The 17,287-nt window shown below is 44.4% G+C and overlaps 1 protein-coding gene across 1 annotated transcript; it reads right to left on the reverse strand.

Annotated features, from left to right (window-relative positions):
* Positions 1-732: 732 nt before the first annotated feature.
* Positions 733-15,405, reverse strand: LOC129324404 (extracellular tyrosine-protein kinase PKDCC-like). Its single transcript, XM_054971653.1, has 7 exons — positions 14,932-15,405; positions 12,996-13,118; positions 11,112-11,383; positions 7,925-8,004; positions 7,725-7,829; positions 5,565-5,741; positions 733-2,353 (listed from the first exon to the last, which is right to left on the reverse strand). The coding sequence occupies exons 1-7, from the start codon at positions 15,388-15,390 to the stop codon at positions 2,151-2,153; spliced, it is 1,419 nt and encodes a 472-aa protein (XP_054827628.1). The 5' UTR covers positions 15,391-15,405; the 3' UTR covers positions 733-2,150.
* Positions 15,406-17,287: the final 1,882 nt, after the last annotated feature.

Raw genomic sequence — 17,287 nt, forward strand, 5'->3', positions numbered from 1 at the left:
TGCCATCAAAGGCAACAACAAATTGAGAAGAGAATATATGAATCAGCCTTGACTCCATCACCAAGAAATCAGACCAAAGAGAGACTCTCTGGGGAGAATGACAAGAAACAAACCAGCAAGATCTCCCCCTCAATCAGACAATCACAAGTTTAGAAAAGTTATGCAATTCAGTGCATAAAGTGTAAAGTGAAGCCCCTTTATGCTTTGACCATCTCTGGATGCAGTACGCTGTTTGCGCTGATTATTTATCACATGAAATTTTCATGAATTGATGTATTTAACCAAATTTATTGATTGTATTTATTGATTGGTATTTATGGCATTTATAACTTGCACTTAGCACTTTGTACACTTCATGGACTGAATTATGTAACTTTTCTAAATTTGTGATAGTTTGATTGAGGGGGAGATCTTGTTGGTTTGTTCCATCACCAAGCAATCAGAATGTTCATGAACATTTTGTGACATCACAGCAAGTCAACCAGTAAGCAAGGCAGAAGAACTTTCAGTCTACTTTCTAAACAACAAAGTAAAGCTTTAACGTAAGATATATCTTCAGCATACTCATTTCTCCCAACTGAAATTAAGGGTAATTGCCTGTGTAACTGGAACAAACATGTTTTCCCCTGTTTACACTACTTACATTGTAAGATTCGAGAGGCAGAAACCTGACTACTCTGTAAAATGCCATGCACATTGATGGAGCTCCATAAATAAACTGAAATGACAATATTTTCCATAGTGAAAAAAATCCATCACTTTATAGCACAAGGTTTTTACACATAAATATGTGAGCATTTCACCTGGCAGAATATCTTTCACTGAAAGTAACATTGACAAATCTCTAAGATTGTTACAAGGACTTCCAAAATCATGAAAAATCCAACATTTAAAAGTTGGGACTTTTAAATCACAAACCCTGCATTTTTATATCCCAAAACAAACCTTTGTCTCTCTTTCTTGGTTTGACTCTTGATCCTGCCTGCTCAATCCCATTCAAATGCTCTAATTCAAGAATTCTAGAATTGAACTGCTCCATTATCAGTTGCAGCTGCATTTGAGATATTACCTGGCAGAATTCTCAAAAATGGCATGTGCTTAGAGAGAAATGAACTAAGTATTTTGGTCTTCCCGAGTCCTTACCATTTTACACATAAAAATGGCACCCACTTTCATAGGTCTCTATTTTCCTCCACAGGTTATTTTTGCAGCTACAGCATAAAATTTTAATGTTGATAAAATACCAGCAGGTGAGCAAGTCCAATCCCTTTCCCTAAGGCAAGATTGTGCTTATTCAGCCTTCCACAGTTCAGGACCCAGGACCACTCTGTGCCAGAAGCAAAGAGCACGATGTCCTGGAAAACAGGTGAACACAGGAAGGTGACTTATACTGAATCAGACCTCTGGTCCATCAAGGACCGTACTGCCTCCTCTGACTGGCAAAGACTCTCCAGGATCTCACAGAGAGGTCTTTTTACATCACCTACGACTTAATCCTTTTTGCTGAAGATTGAATCGGAGGATCTCCTGCATACAAAGCAGATGCTCTAATACTGAGCCACCTTCTTTCTCCGTGACTCAAACAAGTAAGCACTGCACCAAACTACACGAAAAGAGGAGGTAGGCAAAAGCATTTGCTGACAACCACACCGTGCCCGCACTATTTCTGTATCACTTGAAAATCAGGACACGATCTAGTCAAACGTAAGCCCTTTAAAACCCCAATCATTTTCAACGGCAGAGGTTTCAACATGCACTCAGCTCCCACACTAAAAATGAGCTGGATTGTGCCTTAGATTTTAAATATAACTGCTCCCCAGTTGTGTATAAACCTTTATCTGGTTGTTTCAGGTAGGTAGCCATGCTGGTCTGCAATAGTAGAGCAAGATCCAGGTCCAATACCATCTTAAAGATTTGACTCTTGAATGCTCAAATTTTGGACAAATGGATTTTTCCCATATGAACAAGACAATGTGGCTGAGTAACAATAGTGCAATATACAGACACGGTCTTTTTTTGACACTTCAATCGACGCTCAGATCAAACAGCAAGCAGCAAAGACTGGGAACATGTGGCTGGTCTCCCCTGTTGTCGTCTGACACAGTAACTATACCACCATAGCGTATCCTCATGGTACGGAGAACATGTGCTTAAGCAGAAACGAAGTGTGTCGTCTCTTTGGAGGGGGTGAAATTAGTCCCAGTGGGTATTTCTTCTCTGACATCTCTGTACCCTTTCTGGCTACTTGTTAGAGGCTTTACCCTTGAGACTGTGGATCGTTTAACATAAACCACCGTGTTATTGCCTGGGATTAAGTCAGCCGAGCTGCTCTGAAACAAAGCCAGTGAACGTCCTGGAGGGGGAGAGGAGAAAAGGGAACATCTGTAAAAGTAGCTAGGAGCTGCAATGAACACCAAGCTGCAATGAAATGACCAATTAAAATGGTAAACGCTTTCCAAAAAGAAAGCAGTAGTTTTACAAACTAGTGCGTCAAGTTCCACAGTATTTGTTTGTGTTCTTGCAGTCACACCCACAAGAAGGGCTGTGCGTACTATCACTGACCCATACAGAAGGAAAATAACTACGACTAGGCCTCCAAGTTAAATATTTGTACCCTGCTTTTCTCCCCATTAGGTACCCAAAGTGGCTTACAATATCATTCTCCACTCCTAAGGTCACCCACCCAGCTTCCATGACAGTGTATGGATTCAAACTCAGATCTCTCATATCCGAGTCCATCACTCTAACTACTACACCACACTTAAAGAACAATAGTGAAGTTATACATTGAGCAGGGCCCTTTTCACACTGCTTACCTGGACTCGCAACGACGCGGAACACCGTGCTAAAACCGCGGAACATCGCGTTTTCTCGTGCGAGATTTGTGCGATGTTGTGCAAATCTCGCGTGAGAAAACACAATGTTCTGCATTGTTGCGAGTCCAGGTAAGCAGTGTGAAAAGGGCCCAGGTCTCTGGAGAAGAGGCATATACATTTTCTAAACAATTTTTTGAATACATTTCTCGGTCTTCAACTGAAAAAATGGTGACAAGAGTAACTTGTATAACACCGCCCTGTTTGCTGACAATGCACCCTTGGTGTGTAGTCCCAGATAAGTATGAAGGTTAGAGATACAGAAAAAAAATGAGCTGTCTCCCTCCAGTGATGTCAGCAATACTTTCAAATTAATTTTATTCAGCTCTCCTAATGGTTTCCAAATTGTGTTTTAGGGAACCTTATGGTTTGTTCCTTGGGAGTTCATCCAGGAGATAACCAAGAATGGCAGACAAGCTTCCCTGACAGACAGCTTGCCCATTTCCCACAATGCACAGCAGCAAGTATGCCACATGTACTCTAAAACACATTCTCAGTTCATGCGGGAGCCACACTAAGACCCCAAAGGCCTGGCCATTGCTCACATGACCAGATTACATACTTAAGACATGCCCAGATTCTACTCAGTGCTCTGCATATGCTCAGAGGAGCCGTTTACTATTTTATTTTAATATTACAAAGTCCTGGCACTGAGAACAGGGGTGGGGAGCTGAGCCTCTCCAGGTGCTGAAGCTATTTAATAAGGCAAGGTATGGGACAGGGGAGATGCCCGGATGTTGGCTCTAACGGGAAGAGGGGGTAAAATGGAAAAAAAAACATTTCTCAGCATTTTACAAGATCAAGAAACACAAGGTATAAAAATGGCCTTTTATTTTGTGCTGTTGTGTTATTTCCAAAAAGCTATTGCTCTCTCCCTCTATGGCCTGAATTGGGACATAGGTAAATTGGGACCACACTTAATCATATCTCCTCTCCTCCTCTACCCTTTTTCTCCTTGGAATAATGCTTCTGAGAAGTCACCTGCAGATACAGTTTTCTAAACAAATATTCATCTGAACATTGCTACAACAATGTTCGGTATATATGTTTGGATGTTAGCTTCAAGTTCGCTATAAAAAAAGACACTGTTGACATACCGGAAGTGGTAGAGAACATCCCGTACTTATGAAGTTAAGTACAGCCTAACATGTGGGTTATTTTAATATGATCAAATTAGGACTAGGTGGCGTGCAGGGAGTGGGCAGGAATCTTTCCTCTGGGGCCCCTGCTGGTCCTCAGCAGCCCTCACCTTGGGCCCTCTGGTGGAAGATGGAATAGAAATAGTTTTAAGTATGAGATTAAAGCTACCACTGCCTGGGCCCATTTTCTCTCTTCTACACATTGTACATTTAATGCATGTATTATAATAATATAAATATGATCCAGCTTTTATTTTATTTACTCTATTTAACCCCGCCTTTCTCCCCGATTGAGGACCCAAACCAGCTTGCATAGTTCTCCCCTCCTCCATTTTATCCCCACAAAACAGAGTTGCACTTACCTGTAACTGTTGTTCGTCGAGTGTTCTTCTGCATAGGCTCACACGGGAAACTGCGCATGTGCAGGCCAGCCTGCGCATGCGCAGTTCCCATGTGGAACTGCACAGAATACATGATAAGGAACAATCCTGTTAAGAAGATTAGGATAAGAGTGCATGACTGGCCCCCCCGAGCAAGCTTCTGTAGCAAACTGGGACTTAAAATTTGGGTCCCCCAGATCCTAGTCCAACACTCTATCCCTTACTGCTTCTTGCATTAGTGAAATTCCCGCCCCCTCTTCTTTCACATTTTCAAGCAAGTTTCCAAAAGAGAAAAATATGATTATTAAGAAAACACACACACACACACACACCAATTTTCCTTGAGTGGCTGATATACTGAATCATCATTAACAGTAATGGCTGGGTAATGCTGATCGCATCTCTCATTATTCACATTAGGGGTAATAGCTCAGTTGTAGAAGTGTCAGACAAAAATCAGATAATTGATGGTATCCTTTTGAAAAAGAAAGGCACGTTAGCTACCTTCAATGAAAGGCTGCAATCAGTGCTAATTACAGGGCCCTGGAGAAATTTGTTTGTGTAGGGATTCTGGTTGATAAAGGAGACCTTTCTTATCATTATAAGAACAATTTCAGCTCTTTATTTTGGATCTTTCATTCCAACAACCTCTTCCCCAAGGAATATTCAGGTATAAATATATGCATACCACACAGACTAATTAACCTCCAGATGTGTAGAAACTGAATCTGTCTCCGGGTTGGGGGACACAAACTGTTTAGTAATGCGGAAAAAAAACAGCTAAAAAAATCAAGTCAGCAAATAAGAAGAGATCTGAGCTTGGGTTGGAAGGACGGTGAGAAAACAACTGGGCCACTATTTTACTGAAATGTACTCAGTCTTCAAAATGGACAGATATATTGAAAGGTGTTATGGAAAGTGACTGTGCTGTGCATCTTCTTTCCTCCTCATAGCACCTAGCAGGACTTAATCTCAGCAACTGTGAAAATGCTGAAGTGTGTGTCACACGCAGCTAAAACAGTGTTAAAGCTAATCTGTCAGCATGTTGTGATCTTGAATGCTAAAAAAAGGCTACTGTCTCCTAGAAAACCCCAAATTCCCTCTCCTTTTCAATATCTAGGAGGAAAAAAAGCACTGATGCCTGTGAACATCGCTAACTCCTCTGCTCTCACCTGTCCACGTCTTCTGGGGAGTGATGATAAAATGTTGACACTGCGAATGGGAACAGCAAATGTCTGCAGCTTCTTCTGCATTATGAACCGACAACATGCATCCCAAGTGGCTATAAGACGGCCAGCACCTGTAGTCCTCTACAGTCCCACTACGGAATCCTTTTAAGGCAATATATTCTAGAAGAAAAAGAAATTATACATTTCGCTAAAGTCTGAGAGCTGTTTCAGGTAAGGAAAACAATCAGAAACAGGAAGTGATGCAATCGTGCTTCCTGTTCCGTTTCTCTCCAAGTTGTCTAACTTTGAACTGGCAGAGCTCCACTGCAAACACAACGCTTATTTATTGTGTGTTGCAGCACAACATTTGTCCTCCCTTTTCACCATGCCCTAAATTGTTCTCCTAAAGGAAAGGTAGCCTACAATCCTTCCTCATTCTCTCTAAAGGCAACCATAATACAAGGCAAATATATCTTCCATGTTGATTAGAGTTCTATTGTGTATATAGATATGATTCTATCCTCAACTGAACCCTGAGAATGTAAGAGGAGCCCTGCTGGATCAGACCAGTGGTTAGGGTTGCCTGCCAACTGGTGGGCATGAACCTCAACATTATTTCTGGATTTCCCCACTAGAAATTGAAACAAACTCTATGGTTTTACCATAGAGCTACTCTATGTCACTTGCAGGTTTTCCCTAGAAGTGACATAGCAGCATACATAATGCAGACATTTTTGTTTTTGTTTTTCTCTCACCAGCTGCTGCCAGTGGAAGGCTTTGCAGCCCTACTAGTAATCCATGTAGTCCAGCATCCTGTTAAATACAGTGGCCAACCAGTTACCCTACAGGGCAAACAAGCAGGGCATAGAGGTTAAGGCAGTTTAGAAAAGAGATAACTATGAAGGGGCATGACAAAGGTTTATAAATTTTGCACAGGGTAGCAAGAGTGGACAGAAAGAACTTTGTCTCCTAAAACATTAGGAGCAACCAATGAAGTTAAGGACGGACAATCAGGACAGACAAAAAGAAAATACTTGTTTATTAAAATGTTGAATTTTCTGCCAAAGGATGTAGTAATGGCCTCAGGCATAGATAACTCTAAAAGCGGATTGGACACATTCATGGAGGATAAGGTCTATCAGTGGCTACTAGCCATGGTGACTAAAGGGAACTTACATATTCAGAGGCAGCAAACATCTGTGACAGGAAGGGCAACATCAGGGGAAGGCCTCAGCCTCCTGCCCCGTTACTGGCCACTGCGTGAGGCAGGATGCTAGACTAGATGAAACACTGGTCTGACACAGCAGAGCTCTTTTTATGTTCAAGGCCCTCCCCAATGATGCCTCCCAGCACTGGTATTCAAAGGTTTACTGCCTTAAACATGCAAGTTCCCTCTGGTCACCACAGTTAATAGTCACAGATGGACTTTGCCTCCATGAATCTATTCCCCTTCTGAAGGCATCTACTGTCAGGGCCATCATTGAACCCTGAAAGGTTTCTAACCATTACAACCTCTCTGCCTTTTAAAAAAAAATAATTTTATTGAAATTGTAAAATCTGTAACAACAGTGAGATAGCAATAAATAGCAATAACTAACAATAGATAGCAATAAATAGCAATAACAATAATATTAGTAATAACAATAATTAATATAAACAATGTGTAGCTCTCTAAAAAGAAGACATATCGTTATATAATTGCTTTTTTGGGGAGAATATGTTAACAATATCAAATGTGGTACTACAATATACAACCTCTCTGCATTAAGTACTGTCCCCACTTTAACGAAAACCAATGAAACTGCCCATATTGAATCACCCTAAGAATTAAACAACAACACCTAAACAGACAGTAACAGAGAAATCACCTGGGACAAATCTTACTCAACAGTGGCTCTAATCCTGAGAAAATTAAAGTGCATTCCTAAACAGAGTTACCCCCTTCTAAATCCACTGAAGTCAACAGGTTTAAACGGTTACACCTCTGTGTGGGAATACTCCTAGTTGCATTTATTCCTACTGAAATTAATGGGATTTTCAAAATTGCCCTGACTTCCTGATTTTAATTATTAAAAGCAACTAACTTTCTCAGGTCCCAAGCATACGCTCTGAAGTCTCGTGTTGAAATTATATTGTATGAAGTCTTTAAATCATCATCCGTACCTTTTAAATGAGAAGGCTTTTTCTGCAGATAAAGTCCAGACTTGTACAAATGCAAAACTTTCTGAAAAGCTCTCAGCGTTTCATTTGCTCCGAATCGTAAATCACCTACATTGACAGATGAGGGGAGATAAAGAGATCAGGAGATTGATGCGTCAAAGCAGCTCTTGTTCAAACTTTCAAAATCTCATATTGGCGCATACCTGTGGCATTTAGGATATCCTTCAGAATGGGTTGTAAAACTAGGGGCGCCGCGTGTGGTAAAAGATACATGAAAAAATACCTGTAAGAAAGTTTAAGAAAAAAAATCGTAAAGGCTGTGGCAACAATCCCCAGGGCTTAGCTGATAGCATAGTTTAATATGGCCCTGACTAGGAGTTCTGGTCAAGTCGCTGTCTCTTACGCTCAGCACACACCCCTGACTCCTCAAGATCTTTCTACCATCCCATTTTTATCATGCCCTTCCTACAAGGAGCTCCAAGCAGTATGCGTGGTTCTCCCATCCCTTCTCCTAGCCTTCCAACAAGTCTGTGAGGTAAATCAAGCTGAGAGAGGACAGAGTGGCCAGTGAGTTTCATAACTAAATGGGGATTGTCACCTTCCAGGCATAGCCTGACACACAAACCACTACCCCATGCAGGCCCCCGATGATGGATTTCACAAGATTTATATTTTTATTTCACTATGTTTATAGTTTGCCTTTCTCACTGAGTTTCAAGGCAGATTACACAGTGCAGATTGTTGCAATCAATAGGATGGGACAGGACAGACAACTTGGTATAGTGGTTAGAGTGTCAGCCTAGGATATGAGAGACCCAGGTTCAAATCCCCGCTCTGCCACAGAAACGTGCTGGGTGACCTTGGGGGTGTCAAGCACTCTCAGCCTAACCTACCTCACAGGGTTGTTGGGAGGATAAAATGGAGAAGAGAACAGTGTAAGCTGCTTTGGTTCCCACTGTGGAGAAAGACAGAGAATAAATAAATAAAATAAGGAAGAGACATCTAAGAAGCAATCTACTAAAGGTTGCTATGGGAACATAAAGAGAGCTGTGCTGGATCAAGCCAGTGGTACATATAGCTGAGCATCCTCTTTCTCAAAATTATCAACCAGCTGCCCTGAAGGGCCAACAAACAGGCATAATAGTCAAGCCCCAACCAGGTTTACAGTCTCTGTATGTGGAGGTTCACTTTAGTCACCATGGCTAGCAGCCACTAACAGACTAAGAGGGAGGCAAGGAGCTGTTCCAGTTGGCAGCAGAGGACAGGACCCGAAGCAGCGGGCTTAAATTACATGCAGAAAGGTCCCGGCTGGATATTAGGAAAAACTTTTTCACAGTCAGAGTAGTTCAAAGGTGGAATCAGCTGCCTGCGGAGGTGGTGAGCTCCCCTTCACTGGCAGTTTTCAAGAAGAGGCTGGACGAATATTTGTCAGGGATGCTTTAGGCTCATCCTGCATTGGGCAGGGGGTTGGACTAGAAGGTCTGTATGGCCCCTTCCAACTCTGTGATTCTGTGACTAACGGCTAATTCTGTTGTTTTATGAGGGAATTCACATCTAATCTTTCTACCTCAACTCTAGACTTTTCCCCCTTACACAGAGAACTTATACTTAAAAAATTCATGAATTCACACCAAATCTCTCTGCCCCATAATCTTCCCCATGAGAAGTATTCCCATTGTGACCTCTGCTTCACATCTCTGAAGCTGTGACTCACTTCATACTGCTGTTAGACTTCTAAGGTGCCACTGGACTTTTGTTCTGTTTTGCTACAACGGACTAACATGGCTACCCCTTTCTATCCTCCGTGAATCTTTTAAAACCATCTATGCTCATGGCCATGACTACGTCCCCTTTCAATAAATCCCAAAGTTTCATTGGTTGTTGCATAAAGTAGTATTTCCTTTTGTCCATCCTGAATCTATTGCTCATCAACTTCACTGGGTACTTGTGAGTTCTGATATTATGAGAGGGGCTATGAGAATGAATGAGATAAAGTGCGTAACAGTAAAAGGTGAGGACACATGAATGTATGTACTGAAAGGAGGACTTCAAAACTTCCTTTCCCTAGGAAGCAGTATGAAATAATTGCTTCATGCAGCCAATTCTGGGGCGACTTCCACTTTCCTGCTTCCAATCACCATCTCATTAAAAAAAAAAATCAAGTCTCAGCACACAGCAAGGAGTCATGCAGTGGCATGATTACAAAATGCTTCTATCCCTTGTTGGGTATGCACTGCCTTTGGCTGAGTGCCAGCGGGTGTCCTCCTTCTTCCATCTAAGACCACCACTTCTTCTGGGGCTGCCCTTGGCCATCTGCTATGCCCGTATACGGACTCCCAATATTTGTTTAAATAGCCTGCTCCTGGACTATTTTAATGACTTTTTAAAAATTATTATTGATTTTATGTTTTTGTGATTTTAATGTATTTTTTGAATGTCGTTAGCTGCCCTGAGCCCATCTGTGGGGAGGGCGGGGTATAAATCAAATCAAATAAATAAATAATAAATAAATATCCATATCAATGGATACAGGCCCTGTTCTTGTTCCTTATCCCCTTACCACTGGAAATATTACTTTGAGTTTATATCCCTTTGGACAAAAGGGGACAAATACGGCTGGGCAACTTACAGATGGTACTGGTTACCTCTGGGTTAAAAATCAAACTGGGATCTGGTGTTGGATATGTGATGGAACTGGTCCAGGGGTAGGATATACTGCATGTCAGCAGGGAATTGGAAAGGAGAAAACTTGGGGGATTGTGAATGGCTCTTTTGTTGAATGGGTAGATTCAGGGGGTTATGCCTATTTGTTTTACAGTCTTACAGATGAGACCCAGGAGCGTGAGACACATTTAATCCAAGGCTTCACACTTTTGCTCTGTTGGTCTCCTCAGGAATGTAATTTTTGGTCTCCCCCGTTATTTTCTGGTTGGTACAGGCATGACACTACCTTTAACTCTATATAGGCTTCTCAGCCATGCTCTATTCCCATGATAGCCCTATGGGGCCATTATTGGGTCACTATTGGGATAAAATCTTGGAAACCCCCCCCCCTTAATGGAAAGGTTCATGTTACTTGGTTATATCCACCCAGTAGAGTGTTAACACAGTTGCCAGAAGGTATTAGAAATCAGAGATGTTTTTTTCAAGTGTGAAAGTATTCCAAACCAGCGCTCCGCCCTCAATTTGACCAGAACATCCTATATTGCCCAATAAGGTGCTCCCCAAACTCTGGAAGCAGCTGCTAATAAAACACAAGAACATTATTTCAGAAAGTGACCTGGAAGAAGCCTTACTGAACATATGGAAGCATTTGCATTCATCACTGGGATGTTTTAGTTGCAGAACATACTCTAGTACGTAAACGGTTAAATAATCACATCAATTTACCGGTAGGCATTGAAGAGATTTCTTCTCTCATTGATTCCTTCGCACTTCCCGTGCACGGCACATTTGAGAGAAAAGTTTTTTGTGGGGAATTCTAACACGCAGTCCTTATCTGTCTGGCACGACAATTCTTCAGTGCTTATGTCATCCAGGTCGGTCACTTTCAGGACGCCATCCACCATCACAAACTGCCTGGGCTGGAAATCCAGGAGGGCAATGGAACCCAGAGGAGAATTTGCCAGATATTGGAGCAATTCGACAAGATCCAGACAAATCTGAAAAGCAGATGAATACCACTTGCTTGGGAGCTCATGAATGATGGGGAAGGGGTGACGTTAAACAATATAAGGACATAAGCTGAATATTTTTACTTCTCCTTCCCTCATAAGCCCCGTGGCGCAGAGTGGTAAGCAGCAGTACTGCAGCCCAAGCTCTGCTCGCGACCTGAGTTCAATCCCGGCGGAAGCCAGGTTCAGGTAGCCAGCTCAAGGTTCACTCAGCCTTCCATCTTTCTGAGGTCAGTAAAATGAGTACCCAGTTTCCTGGGGGTAAAGTGTAGATGACTGGGGAAGGCAATGGCAAACCACTCAGTAAAAAGTCTGCCAAGAAAACGCTGTGATGTGACGTCCCCCCCATTGGTCAGTAATGATTCGGTGCTTGCACAGGGGACTACCTTTACTTTCCCTCATTTAATGCCCCTATTTCTTGATTCCCAATTGAGGGCAGCTCCCCGTTTAAGAGTGGCCAGATAGATGACCCTCAAGAAGGCTTATGAGCAAGGAATGGAGGCCAAAGCGTCCCCCTGCAACAGCTAATTAAGACATATGCTGCCTCTGGACACAGAAGTTCCATTTAGTCATCATGGCTAATAGCTATTGATGGAATTCTCCTCTTTCCATGCATCTAATCCCTTTTCAAAGCCCCCTATGTGAGTGGCCATCCCTATGTCCCAAAGCAGAGATTTCTATAAAAGGCAGTCATTCGTAGCATGAACAATTACCCTTTTTGACTATTCTGAATCTTCTACCCATCAATTTCCTTGTTGTCCCCAAGTTTTAGTATTTAGGAAAAGGGAGAAAACGTTTTCAAAACATTCCCCAATAGGGACTCATTTGTTTAACAAAGTACCAACTGCTTTCTCCTAAACCTGTTTAGATACACCCTGGTATATTTGTCAGCATTTACTAATTCGTTACATATGCCGAAGAAATGCAAGAAGCACACAGGCCATTGATTTTGTCCTCAAAACAATCCTGTAAGTCTAAATAAGGGATAGTAGATGGGATCCAACTAGTTTTGTTAAAAAGGGGGAAGAGAGTCCCTCCCTTCGGACCACCAAGAAAGCTATGATAGTGATCATACTGACAAAAGCCACGTGGAATGGGGGCTGTAGGAAACGAAGAAATTGGGTGAGACTGAGGTAAAAAGCTTGGTGATTGGCCCAAGGACACCAGCAAAGCTTCATGGCTGAACTGATTTTCTTCATTGCCATGTAGTTGTCCTCTCTCTATCACAGCTATCTTCAGAACTTTTTTTTAAAAAGCCTTATCTAGCGGTTAAGTTCTTTAAGTTCTGGATTGCTGAGGGACAGAAAAAGCAAACATGCCTAGTAAGTAGAGAAAATGGCTGAAGGTTCTTCCCCACATAGAAGAAAGAGCAGTTCCTTCCTGCTTTCGTTTTATAAACCATTTTGTGACTAATCTGTGGTGGAGAGTCTTTTTTTTTAAAAAAAAGAACCAATTTCAAAAGAATGAAAATGAGATTATTCCGAAGGCTTCCCACAGAAGATAGCAACAGAGAAATCCCATTTGCCCATCCTGGGATTTCTGTGCTCGGTCTGAGGTCGAAAGACGACTGATAACACATGTCCTAGTGTTGTTTGCTTACTTTAAATCTCTTTTCCCAGGGGGTCTGCAAAAGATGAATCATCTCCAAGGGGGTTCCCAGTTCCATTATAGTGGTGATCTTCATTTCAGGATTGACACTAGTATCATAGCATTGACCCCGCAACTGGGAAAAGGAAAAAGAATGCACAAACTGTCATAATAATACAGATGCAAAACAGGAATCTCTATTTTAGAAGGTAAACATAAGTATATGTAGGTGTGGTGAGGGGAGAATGGTATACAAGGACTGGCTAATTGCTCAGCTAGGCCTTTGAAATTGCACCATAGTTAAGAATTCTTCTTACAGGTTTGCTTCCAAGCATGCTGACGCTGGATAAATCACGAATTTAATTAGCTGGCATTCTGAAGTGCTTACATCGCTCTGAGAACACAGCATTTCCCTTGATGTGTGTTTACCATTAACCCAGCCAAGGGCAATTTTCTTGCTAAGAGGCACTGCAATCTGCTTTCTCCCACTGCCTTATGAGTTCTATCGGGCCATTAACAATAATTAACCCGAGAGACTTCAGATGCAGTTTACTGGATGCAGATAGAAAGGCTTTCTTATCTATTTTGATACTCCTGATTAAACATTCTCCTGCTGATTTGGGCCCCACTTCTCTCACAAGAACAGACTTGAGTTTTTAGAACTTAAAAAACAACAACAACACTGCACAGTTGCCCACAATACACACCCTAATAAGCGCAATGCATGGTACAATGGAGGAAAGGGAGGATTTATTTATTTTACTTCATTCATAGCCTGCCTTTCTCCCCAATAGGTACCCAAAGTGGCTTTCTTCTCTCCTCTATTTTATCCTCACATCACCTCGATAAGTAGGTTAGGCTGAGAGTATATGACTGGCCCAAGGGCACCCAGTGCAATTCCATAGCGGAGTGGGGAATTCGAACCTGATTCTCCAAGATCCTAAGCTGAAACTCTAACCACTATACCACACTGGCTCTCTCTCGAGACAGGCCCAAAATAGCTGAAGAAATTGGAAAGCAATACATTACAAATCGACTCCTGGATGTGACTGCACAAACTTTGCATTAAATGTGTGTGTGTGTATGGGGGGGGGGGTTGGAATAAAAAGGAAGAGCGGTGGACCAGTGGCCAGGAAGGAAAATAATGCAACAATCATCACTCTGGAAAGGTACCCAATTTGTAAATGTTTGCTCCTGTTTAATAAGGAAGAAGCTTTTGCTGAGGTGGAGGAAAATCCCGCAGGAAGTGTAATGAGAAAGTATAAATGTCATGCCAGGAAATGGAGTCTGATCTTCATGACATTCATGTGCAATAGGACACACACCAGACCTGAATACAATCTGATGAAGAAGAGTGGTGGAGAACTCACAAGCTGTCATTTTTGGCTCTCCCGGCTTTTGCTTTGGACTAACAGTGCTACCTACAACCTCTTTCAACAGCAACAGAAACCAGAGATAAGCACACTTTTGCCTGGCTCGGTGCCCATGGCAAATTCAATCCACAGCCCAGCAAAACAGGTTTGATACCGATTTAGGGCCAGCATGGAGGATCTAGAGGAAAGCTCCTTATGTGACTACTTACTTTTTCTGAAAGAAGGAAGCTCTGAGTCTCGGAAGGGCATGCCCTAAAATCTTATGGGTCTCTAAGGTGCCACCGTCTCAAATCCTGTTATTTTCCTTTCAGTGAGATCCTAAGCAGAGTTACTCCAGTCTAAGCCCATTGATTTCAGAGCAGAGTAACTCTGCTTAGGATTTCACTGTAAGCATACTTGGGACTGAGTTGCTTGCAACATAAAGTTCGACGGCGCGGTGAAAGCCCCCCGGCGCATTTCCCTTCCCAGCGGACAGCACAGGAGCGCGAACTGGAAGCAGATCCGCCAGGCGCCACAACCGCCCTGCAGAGTCGGCGTCCTCCTAGCCCTCCCCGCCCCCAGGTGCGTCCTACGTGCCTTGACGACGCCGGGATGGTCCAGGCACCGGAGGAGGCTCATCTCCTTGAGCAGCTTGTAAGCGGCGAGGCGGCGGCAGCCCGCCGGGTGCCCGTAGCGCTGCACGCAGCGGCTCACGTCGAGACCGGCGCCGTGGACGGCTTTCAGGGCCACCTCCTCGCCGGCGGGCGGCAACAGGGCCCGGGAGACCCGTTTGGTGATGCCGGAGGCCAGCGGGCGCACGCCCGTCGCGCCCTCCAGGTCCGCGCAGCCCAAGGCGCGTCCCGGAGGAGCGGCGCACGCCTGAGCCTGGACCGCGGCGGCCAAGCGGCTCAGGTCCCGCCGCCGCCGGCCCAGCTCGCCCAGCAAGCCCGGCGGCGTCTCGGAGCCCGGCGGCCGCCAAGGCCCCCAGCTGACCAAGGCCAGCGCCAGCAGGGCGGGCAGCGCCACCAGCAGCCCCGCCGGCCGCGCCCCCGGCATGGCGAGGCTGGCAGCGAAGCGCACAACGCCGACTCCCGCCTGGCGCCTCGACAGCGCGGGTGAAGGGAAGGGAAGGGCGGGCGGGTTACGCCCCGCGGGCGGGGACGCAGCCGGGCCCCGCCCAGGTCTTGGGCTCGGTTCTCCGCTGTTCCCCACGAAAGACACCCCAGAGCCTTGGGAACAGAAGCCGGCCACCCCGTCCAATAGTGGCGATTTAGCCAAAGGTGAGCCGTGGAATGGGAAAGACGGGACGCAAGGCAATACCGGCCCAAAGCCAACTCGGCTACGACCGACGCCCACACCGCTTGGCGATGACTCGGGTGCGTTAGTGGCGCCATGCACACGAGCAGTATTACAGTACCAAGTCCTATCTAGCTAGCGGTATCTGAAGAAGTGAGCTGTGGCTCACGAAAGCTCATACCCTACCGCAAATTTTGTTAGTCTTATTGGTGCTACTGGACTCTTGCTCTCTTCTGCTGCCGCAGACCCATCTTGATCTAAGCCCCATCGCGCAGAGACATACGATTTCCTACAGGCAGCGCTTCTCAATGAATTGAGTCCAGTGGCACCTTGGAGACCAACAAGATCTTCAGTGAATGAGCTCTCGAGAGTCAGAGCTCCCTTCATCGGATACCTTTGTCAGATACAGCTGACTCTCGAAAGCTCATTCGAGATTCTACCCCCCCCCTCGCCCCCCAAAAACCTTTTCAATGATGTCCGTGTTCAACTGCCAGTCTGGGTTGGGAAAGAAATAGGAAGTTGCAGCAGTCCAGTGCCCACTCCAGAAACGACTGGTGCCCTCATTTGGTCCTTTCTGCTGTTGTTAAAGGGGCACTGCTAGGGAAAAGGGAGGATTGCCAACTCTGGCATAGGAAATTCATGGAGAGCTGGGGCCAGTGCCTGGAGAAGGGAAGGGAGGAACCTGAGAGTGTCTCTAGGCAAGATGCCTCAGTGGGTGTTGGTCAAGTGTAGGGAGACGAAATGTTAGCCAGGAAGCATAGTTTAAAAGGACAGCAGGCGGAGATCAGAGAGTTTGTTAATTTCATCTTCGCCTCCCAGAAGGCTTTGTCAATTTCACCTCTCCAGTCTAAAACTGCGTGGGATGCAACCAGAGAGGGCAGCTAGGAATGGAAATGGGGTGGAGCTGCCTTCCAGAGCCGGGCTTGGACCTGGAGAGGTTATAATGAGTGAAAGTTTCCATTCTGGCATTTCATAGCCTCTTCACAGCTCCAGTGTATAGCAAAGCCTTTGCCTGTCACCTGCTCTGTCTTTTTGAACTAGCCTTCCCAGCTACCATTGCATCTACCTACAAATATTCTTCAGGTGTCAGATGTCGCGTGTAAAGAGATTCTCAGCAGGGGCGCTATCCCATGGAATCAGCCCCTTAATGTTGTCATTCCCCCTATAGCAACTGCTCTCTTTAAACTGGAGATCACTCGTAATACCAGAACTCTAGCCCCACCTGCAGGTTGGCCACCTTAGAAAAGGGGTGCATGAACCAGCCCTGGTGCCACTGTTTACTCATTCCCAAGATCACCCGGTGAGCTTTCACTGCAGATTGGGGATTCAAACCTCCTTCTCCAGAACGATACTTCACCACCAGTCTTTACAAGGGCATTATGACACTGCCTATTTTTATTTTCAATCCCTTTCCTAACCATCTCAAGTACCTAAGTTGCATCTCACTGCTGCCAGACACATCCAGTATGTCCCTAAGATTGCTTCCTTGATCATTGCCAGCTTAAACTTCCGTTGGTGTATATGTAAAGTAAGCATTCCCCCACCCCATAAGTGCATTGCTTTATGTTTACTTACACTGAAGCATATTTGCCATGTTGCGTCCTCTTACCCAGTTTGGAGAGACCCTCACGGGGCTCTCCATGATCTGCTTTGGTTT

This window comes from Eublepharis macularius, chromosome 2 (genome assembly GCF_028583425.1).
Source record: "Eublepharis macularius isolate TG4126 chromosome 2, MPM_Emac_v1.0, whole genome shotgun sequence".
Taxonomy (NCBI): domain Eukaryota; kingdom Metazoa; phylum Chordata; class Lepidosauria; order Squamata; family Eublepharidae; genus Eublepharis; species Eublepharis macularius.